Source organism: Sinocyclocheilus rhinocerous, unplaced genomic scaffold, assembly GCF_001515625.1.
Source record: "Sinocyclocheilus rhinocerous isolate Xijiao unplaced genomic scaffold, SAMN03320098_v1.1 scaffold1342, whole genome shotgun sequence".
Classification (NCBI taxonomy): Eukaryota; Metazoa; Chordata; class Actinopteri; order Cypriniformes; family Cyprinidae; genus Sinocyclocheilus; species Sinocyclocheilus rhinocerous.
The window spans coordinates 399,025-408,394 of NW_015640094.1; the positions used below are offsets into that span (position 1 = coordinate 399,025).

General features: G+C 35.3%; 1 protein-coding gene across 1 annotated transcript in view; it reads left to right on the plus strand.

Moving 5' to 3' along the window:
* Positions 1-124: 124 nt before the first annotated feature.
* LOC107752537 (POU domain, class 2, transcription factor 2) overlaps positions 125-9,370 on the plus strand; it is a 76,575-nt gene continuing 67,329 nt past the window's right edge. The window contains 4 exon segments of the mRNA XM_074560218.1: positions 125-128; positions 1,358-1,394; positions 3,641-3,716; positions 3,719-3,764. Of these exon segments, the coding sequence (XP_074416319.1) occupies positions 125-128; positions 1,358-1,394; positions 3,641-3,716; positions 3,719-3,764 (163 nt within the window).

Sequence of the window (9,370 nt, forward strand, 5' to 3'; positions counted from 1 at the left end):
GCTTCGCTAATATAAGAATTTGAGGAACGGTCGTGAAAATTAACCAGGGTTTTACTACAAATAAAACAAACAAGTAAAAAAAGGTTCTTGTTGTTAAACCATGGTTGGTAACCACAAATTAACCATGGGTTTGCTACACTAAACATAGTTTAACCATGGTATTTGTGGTAAAACTGTGGATATACAAACGGTAATCAATCCACCAAAAAGTCATGGTTACTACATTTTTACTGTAATAAAACCATGGTTAATTTTTGTAAGGGTATGATTACATGTATTCCATAAAATGGTGATTTCACACATTAGAGCAGTCCAATACAAATAAACAGTCCTCTAATAATAATATCAAAGGCTTGTGTGAGTTGCTATCAGTTGAGGTTGCAGAAATCAGCTTATGTTCTTCAAAACTGCTTCGCTAATATAAGAATTTGAGGAACGATCACGAAAATTAAACAGGGTTTTACTACAAATAAAATAAAAAATCATGGTTATTGTATAGTTAAACCTTGGTAACCACATATTAACCATGGTTTTGCTACACTAACCATAGTTTAACCATGGTATTTGTGGTAAAACTGTGGTTATACGAATGGTAATCAATCCACCAAAGTCATATTACTACATTTTTACTATAATAAAACCATGGTTAATTTTCGTAAGGGTATGATATTGCATAAAATGGTGCTCTTTCCCACACTAGAGCAGTCCATTTCAAATAAACAGTCCTCTAATAATAATATCAAAGGCTTGTGTGAGTTGCTATCAGTGGAGGTTGCAGAAATCAGCTTATGTTCTTCAAAACTGCTTCGCTAATACAAGAATTTGAGGAACGAAGTACACAAGATAAGGCTAAAGTACAAGGGAAGACGTTTTCACATATTGTATGTATTCTTTAGGCCTACGTATGTATAAACACTGAGATATACTTAAACACTGAGATATACTTGTTAAATATAAATCAATAATACATAATATATTGACACGGAAAGCCCTCGGAAAGCGGTTAACTGTTGCTATGGTTACCTTCTGAGGCGAACGCCGGCCGGACTTTTCTGTTCGTGAGCATCCATGTAAGTGCGCTTAAACTAGTTTTGTCTAACTTTTATGGTCACTAATAATACTGAAATCAACTTTTAAGACCCCCTTAACATTTGTTTTTACTTAATGTAGGGGGTTCAAACCTTTATTCGCACCCGTATAGTCTTCACAAGCTAGTTTGGGTGAGACTGACCGTTCATACCGTTGACCCTTGCAGAGAACGATTCACACCGCTAGATGGCGACCAAACTCGCCAAATCATGTGATTTCTTGTTGAGAATTATTTGAACGTCGAGTTGACGTTCAAGATTGGGTTCAGATGGTTTCTTCAGATCGAAGTTCATCCTTTCAACCAGGTGATAATGTTACACACTTATGCTTATATGCACATTATATTTGTTTATCACACTAATAGGGCTATACTGACAAGATTTAATCTTAAAAAGTTATTCCTATGGTATTCCAGTCAACAAGACGGAAATTATATTGTTGTTAGAAAATAAACCAATAGATTGGTTAGCACTTGGATAATGATGCTCTTACCTGAATAAATACTGTTTAGATTTATATTTAGGTTAATATTTACATTACATAAAATTTGTGTAGCGGATGTCAGCAGAAGTTTTCTCTTCAAAACGATTGTTGACAAAAAAAAATATTTGAGATTGTGTTTTGTAGCTGGTTTCTAACTTAGATGGTCCAAGCTGGTTATTGGCTAGTTGAATAACCACCATTTCCCAGAGTCAACATTAAACTGGTATAACCATCTTGAAGCTGGTTAGTTAGTTAGTAAAAAAATGACAAGCTAGAAATTAGTTGCCATGCTGCAAAACACAGCCACCATCTTAATCTGTATTACCAGTAGTCTTTGTATAAAGCTTTGGCCTAAAGATCCAGTAAGAAGCTAATACACAAGAAATTAATGTTGATTATTCAGTATCTGTTCATACTAAATCTTAGTGGCTTAATTAAGTTTTTAAAGTGTTTCATATAAAGCCAAGTGTGTGTGTGTGTGTGTTTTCGTGGAGGTAGGCTAAAACATGTCAAGGTGTATCTGAATGCTTTTAAACGATCAGCTGGTCTGATATTTGATAGTTGGAGTTTGTTCCAATGAGGAACCAGGATAGAAACGGATGGAAAAATCTGGACTTGGACGAGCAGGAAGTCTTCGTGTCGAGGGGATTTAAGCAACCAGAAGTGGCTGATCGCAGTGACCAGACTGGGGTGTACGAGTTTGATGAAGGATTTTAGGTAGGCCTAATGGTTCTACGGGCCATTGGCAGCATTGCAGGCTAGGACCAGTGTCTTGGGTTTAATTCTTGCAGTTACTGGCAGTCAGTGTAGAGAGCTGAGCAAAGGCGGAAAATGAGAGAATTTCCAGAGGTTAAATACAAGTCGAGCGGCAGCATTTTGGATGCGCTCGAAGGACCGTGTAGCAGATACAGGTAGACCAGAGAGGACCTGAGGTGCAGTAGTCTATCTGTGATCGAATAATGCCTTGACAAGCACATGATTAAAGGGATGATTGATTAGTGTTATTTGCGGTATTCAATTCCTTGCGTTTTCTTCATTGACAGCTCTGAACCATAAAAAAGTGTATAATAAAATTGATACATAAATTTCTGAGGCTTTTAAATTATCAACATGATCAAAACTTTCCTGAAAAACCTGTTGTAGACAATCTGCTACACATCTTCTGTCGTCCGATTGATAGTAGCTATACTTTTTTTAGCAGGTAAAAGGCCTTTTAGTATCATTTGATAATTCTCTTTAGCTCATGGTTCACATGTCTTTTTTGCTGTGAAATCTTTACTGATTTTTATAAAGTGCATGTAATACAACTTTTATTTTGCTTGTAATATTTCAAGATCACAAATACTGGACTGAAGCTACTTAGGTTTGCTTAATTTCCATGCATTCATTATTTCTTTTAAGAAAAATGTATTATCAGATATGTTACATTAGACTTTTGAAGAACGTTTATTTCGTTAATCTCTCAATTACCGTTGTATTGCATTGCATTATGTTTTACCTCCCACAAACTAAAAATTTAAATATTATCTTAATAAGACGTATTATTGGGATAAATGATAAATGTGATCAATTATATTTATATGCATTTTATGTAAGTAGCCTACACTGTTATAAAGATCTCAATGATTTACATTACAAGCTATAATACTTTCATCTTTTGGCCATGTTAATTTCAGCAACTACACCAAATTGCAGAAAAAATATTGATATAACAAAGTTGAAGCCAGACTTTACTTTATTTTATACATTGGAAAGAAGAAGAAATATTACAAAGCCAATGTGTTTTTTCCTTTGGAACAGAGTGCACTGATAATTCTTGTATTAAAAATGTAACTATAATATGTTTTGAATTCATGATGACTTTAAGAGGCAAACATTATATCTAATAGTACTGTGCAAGTTTCTTGAGAGTATTATATAACCCTGCGCTTCGATTGTTATGCATGCAGAATTATAGAGCTCATCCATTAAGTCGTGTATGATGGATTTTAGATGTGCCAATGTCTGTGGAGTCCCACCCTCAATAACTCTCAGGTTCCCTCACAAATGTGCCCCTCTTCCCCATCAGTATCTACTCGGTCGTCATGGAAACAGCCAAGATGCTGGGTACAACAAGGGAAAGTGAGAGAAGGAGAGATGGAGGGTGAGGGACGCAGGAAAAAAAGTGTCTGAAGGTTGCTCACAGATTAAAGGTTGGTAATGACAACTCTTTGTGTGCCTGCTTGGGCTCAAATTCAGGTCCTCATGTTAGTAACATGAAATATTTCATCTAGTTAACGCTGGGTTTTTGCATAGTCCCGCACAAAACCCCAAATATATCACGTTCGGTTGTTCCTCCGGTTTCTCGCCATGTCACGCCCATTGATCTTCCACTTTCTCCTGATCTCTCTCTTTCTTTCTGGCTCACTCTTTCTCCCTGAAAGAGCCAGATGGGGTGAGCGTTTTTTATTCTCAGAGGCCCTCCTGCACGTGCCTCCTATTCAGAGCCTTAAAGCGTTTAATTCATGAGGGCTTTGATTCTACAGAGAAGGGGCCTCTACATCCCTCCCTCCGCTTGCGTTCTTTCGCCCCTCTCTCTTTCTCTGATCCAGTCTTACACCATCTTATTTCTTCCTCTGTTCGCTTCACTTTTTTCCCCTCGCAGCTCCTTTATTCACTCCCCTCCTCTTTTCTTTCCTCCATACATTGCCTACCTGTCTCTTTTGCCATTTACTGTTCAGAAGTAAATTTCTTAATAAAAATATATTTAAAAGCTCTTCATAATGCATTTGTTTGGAAGAAAATACAATAATGAGAAGTGTGATAATATATGTTTTGTTGTTGATCAAACTAATCAATCAGATTTTTTCAAATGCACATGCAAACAAAGAAATGATACTGTTTTTTGTTTCATAGACATGCATAGAGTACGTGCAGGATTGACCCTCTCACTCGCTGATAATTACACATCGAGTTAGTGACCATTATCCTGTCAGGTGCCTGTTTGATAAAGCTGTGATAAACCTTTCTCCTGTCCTTGCTTTGCTCTCTCCCTGTCTTTCTCTGTTCTTGAATTTCAGAGCCGGTTTTTTCCAAAAGCTTGGGATTCTGGACTTCTTACCTTTTTAAAAATGAAATTTAGAAATTTGGACCTGCTGGCTCCTGAAAATGTTCCCATCTTTCACACGACTAGTATACCGGCATTGGTCACAGATAAATAGTTTGAATAGGAAGTTGGTCTATTTTCAAAAACACAAATGTAATCATTCAAATGATGCTTAATAAGATTTGAAAGGTCCACAGAAATCATATACAAATCATTGACATTCAGAGCAGAGGGCTTCACCAAATTATTCAAATGAGTTTGTTTCCCAATGGCTAATTTAGTTTTTTAATAACTGTTTTAATAATTGTTTTTTAATTTGTTTTTTTGTGCTCAATAATAGCAAATGTTTACATCAATGACAGAACTTCTTGAGGCGGCTATATCAAGGTGCACTTTGTTTCCTTATAGAAAATGGCAAGTCAGACAAAGGTGTGTATACATAGCCTATTTTAATAATTTGTTATGAATATGTTTGTGTAATTAGCACCATGTTTATTTAAATGAATTATCAATGTAGGCCTATCTATTTCAAACGACAGAACATATGAAGCATATAACTACGACCAAAATGCACAACCCAGTTTCAAAATACACGTTTTCCCTCCATTTTGATGACCTCTCCACCTGCCGACGGGACCCAGTGGGATTATTTAGTGTCGTTGGGCTTTAATTGATATTGAATGTGGTCAATATTTATTCGGCTTCAGTTAACGCGAAAATAATAAGGCCTTATGTTCGCGACCGGTGTGTTCCCGGATAGAGAGGCCGATGCGCCGTCGAGTGGAAATCGATGAACACACTGAGTTAATTATGAGAAATCAATTAAAAGGATGGAATTGTGACTTTTATAAAGAGCGAACAGTCATCGGGATATCGACAGGTCGAGAGGGGAGCGAGAGACACTTCCTCCCTGCGCGCGTGTTTGAAGTCTGGAGCGCGAGGCTGATATCTCTCTATCTGGACTAGAGACATGGAGAGTGAGACAGACAGACAGAGAAAGAGAGAGGGAGAGACATGCTGACACCAACTACAAAGATTCAGTGAAAATCTTCCAGGTTTAAACTCCGTCTGTCTGTCTTCAGGAAGCTGTATTGGCAGCGTGAAGGGCTTCACGATGAAACTATTATTTAAGTTATAATTAAATGATTTATATAGGGCTGTGCATTTAGGAAATCTTAGAAACTGGAGCATTGTGTGTATAGATATTATAATGCTTAATTTGTCAAAAATAACCCTCTTTTACCTTACTTCACCCTACGTAACCATGCTTGCAATATGCTTAACCTTTTATCTCACCCTCTCATTCTTTCTCTTTTCCTTTTGGTATCATCCACCAATTCGTTGAAGGGTTTAATCGTAAAGTTAGTCTAAAGACATAATTTGAGGGTTAAAAAACACGGGTAGGCCTATAAGATTGTTTTTACGCTTTTAATATTTTCAGAGACTAACTATAGGTTTGCCGTTGTTAAATGAATATGGAATTTAGCAACAAGACATTTCCATTGCTTGTTTGCCAGAAGAAGAAGAAGAAAAACATTCACACACATACGTAGGCCTTTGTATTTTTATGTATATATGTTATAGTCTATTTATAGTTTTTATGATTTGTAAGGTTTATCATTAGGCTATTCCGCAAATGCAACATGCTAACTTTTCTTGTGTTCACTTGTTTATTTCAGAACGGAATAAACAGAAGTCGTATGTTTCTGTCGTAGCATATTTTAATGGTGTCCGATTATCCCAGTGTTTAATCTAATGTTTTCTGTAGAATTTACTTTATTAATTTCCCGTATGTTGCAACAACTTGGTTGTTGTGGCATTTAGTGCAGTGCTTTAAGTTTTAAGGATCGTCGAATTTACAATGGAAATGTAGTTTATTAGTCCTGCATTGCTTACAATATGTACTGCCCTTTTATGTATTGTTTTCACGATATAACATGTATTCATTTATTACTAAATGGTTAAAATATATAATATGGCAGCATTTGCATTTATTGTTTAATTATGCATTGACATGTTTGCATTTTTGCATATTCAAAATGCAAACGTGCTATCCATAAAACGTACAGATTAAAACGAACAGATTAAAATCGTGAATTTAAAATAAACGCAAATTTATGTAAAACGTGAATATTCATTTTAGTATCATAATGCCTTTGAACTTCAGTCGTCAAATTTCGATTAGGAACTAAAATAATCTTTAAAATAGCTTATTTTTTACAAACTACAAGAACATTTAGATATTTGAGTTTATAAATGCAAATAGCCTATCTGCATTCATTAAATAAATGCACGTCGGGTGAGAGTTTTAGTGATGCATGTGCATGCTTTGATCATTTATGTTATGAATAAATGTGTTTAATGTTAATGTTTATTTAGATTTATGATAAATGTACCCATATCAAATGACTGAGCAACTAAAAGGAAATCAATTTTTGACAACTGAACGTGCAGGTGTCGGTAAAAACTTCAAATGGAAGATGTGAAATCCTGCAGTGGTCAAGCATTTGATTTACTCGGCACATCATTTTTGTGGTGTCACAGTGTTTTAGTATTGAAATATAGTTAATGCAATAATTTATTATAATATGCATGCACATGCTTAAAAATAAATGAATATTTTGACAATTATTATCTTAATTATTAATGTAAAATAAGTGAAATCACGCAAAATGATTGCATAGTAAACTAAATGATTAATACGTTTAAAATAATATTCATTTTTCCAGATATTTAACAAATATTAATACTGGTATATCGGTCGCATTTTATGACTAAATGGAAGGATATGTCGCTGTGAATTTGATGTTTTGTCATGAAGGACTCGGCAATTTCGTTGTTTTCCCTGATATTTGAGAGTATTTCGCTCACCTCGGCAAAAAGCTGCAAAATAGTATCGATCTTTCAACTTAAACAACAACTTTTGGTCCAAAAGGCTTTGACGATCAAAACAAAAACAGGAGAAAAAACAACCCTGACATTAACGCTAAAAAATACCATTTGTCCACACTATGTGCAAAGCACATTCGCTCACGACCTCAGTGTCAAAGGGCAGCTGGTCAGTCGGCTTCTGTCGTTATTGCTCTATATTTCATTAGTGAAGAAGCACATGGCCGGCATACACAGTAAAATAATATATAATACTACAAATACAGAGATATAGACTTTATATTGGGATAATGTACATATACCTGTTTATAATTGATAATTATTTTTGAATGAGATCTTAACCTAGACTATTTAAAATATTGTAGCCTACCACATATAGACTAAATAAAAGTTTTATTTTCCTATGTAATTGTAGAAAATAAAATAGAAAGAGAAAATAATGCATGAAGATAAACATTTTTATATAAAATATTATGTTTTCCTCCAAAATAATGCATTTGATAGATGTTAAATAATGATATCTCATGGTTAGATTTACTTTCAGTGAATTTTGCCGGACACATGGACCATGGAATGGAAACAGTGTGTAAATGTTTTTGATTCGATAGCTTTGATTCTCTAGTCTTGAGCTGATCATTGACTTTTTGATGTGCCATCATAAGGAGTGTCAGTGAGGTATTGACCTCCAACATTGATGCTTTGCTGCGTCTTCATTGTGTGTGCTTTTTTATTACAGACCAAATCTAGTGTGTGCGTGCATGTGTTCGATTTGCATTAAGACTTTGCTGTATTACAGTATTAAAAAAAAAAAAATAGGAATAGATCAATTCAAACAAATAGTATCTGAATGGTTCATTTTTAATAAGCTATGATATTATTGTCTATCGTTGCCTATATATATATTTAGGCTGGAGAACATGTATCCATGTTTTTCTATGAGTAAAATGATTTGATTGTTTTGCGACAAACACATATACGCATGCACACACACGCATGCTCTGTGAGCTCTGTGCTGGTTGGTTGTCCAGGTTGGAATGCGGGCAAGCGATCAAGTTGAGGGGTTGAAGGTCAATTTCATCCCAGACGAATGACCTCATTCGCTGGAGGCTGACCCCTGTGGTCAAACTGGTAAGGGGAGGAAAGAAAGAGATAAATAGAGAGAAAGAAAGAAGAAACGATTGGCATTGGGGCCGATCATCTAACAGTCGTGATGTTGTCGTCTTTGGTGTTGTGTGCATTTTCATTGTTTTGGTCAGATTCTGCCATTGTCCTTTTAGATTAAGTAGATTTTCACTCTTTCTCTCTCGCTCGCGCTTATGAATTAACACCTGACCTTGACCACTGACACTGAACCTAACCTTCAAGAGTGCCTAAACATCAACCCTCACGGCCCCAAATACACACACACACACACACACACACACACACGCGCACATTAAGAGAGAGGAGAGAAACAACCACACACACACAGATGTCCAGCTAGAAGCCTGTGTGAGGATGTTAAGTAAATGTCACATCATGAATTGCACTTCAATCTATAGAGGTTTGTCCTCTAAATATTCCTGTATTTATTGAACACAAAATAGAGATGGCTATGTATATATATATAGCCTTTTATATATTTATATTTATAAAAAAAAATTGAGGACTGCAATAGTTGACTCCACATAAATATGATTCTTTTTCATAACATGTGCATGTTGTCATCAAAAAGGCCTGTAGTGTATATTTTTTTCAGCGGCTAAAAGTGGTAATTGTGTGTGTGTGTGTATACATGTGTATATGATATTTAACATTACATTTAACATTTTATATTTATATATA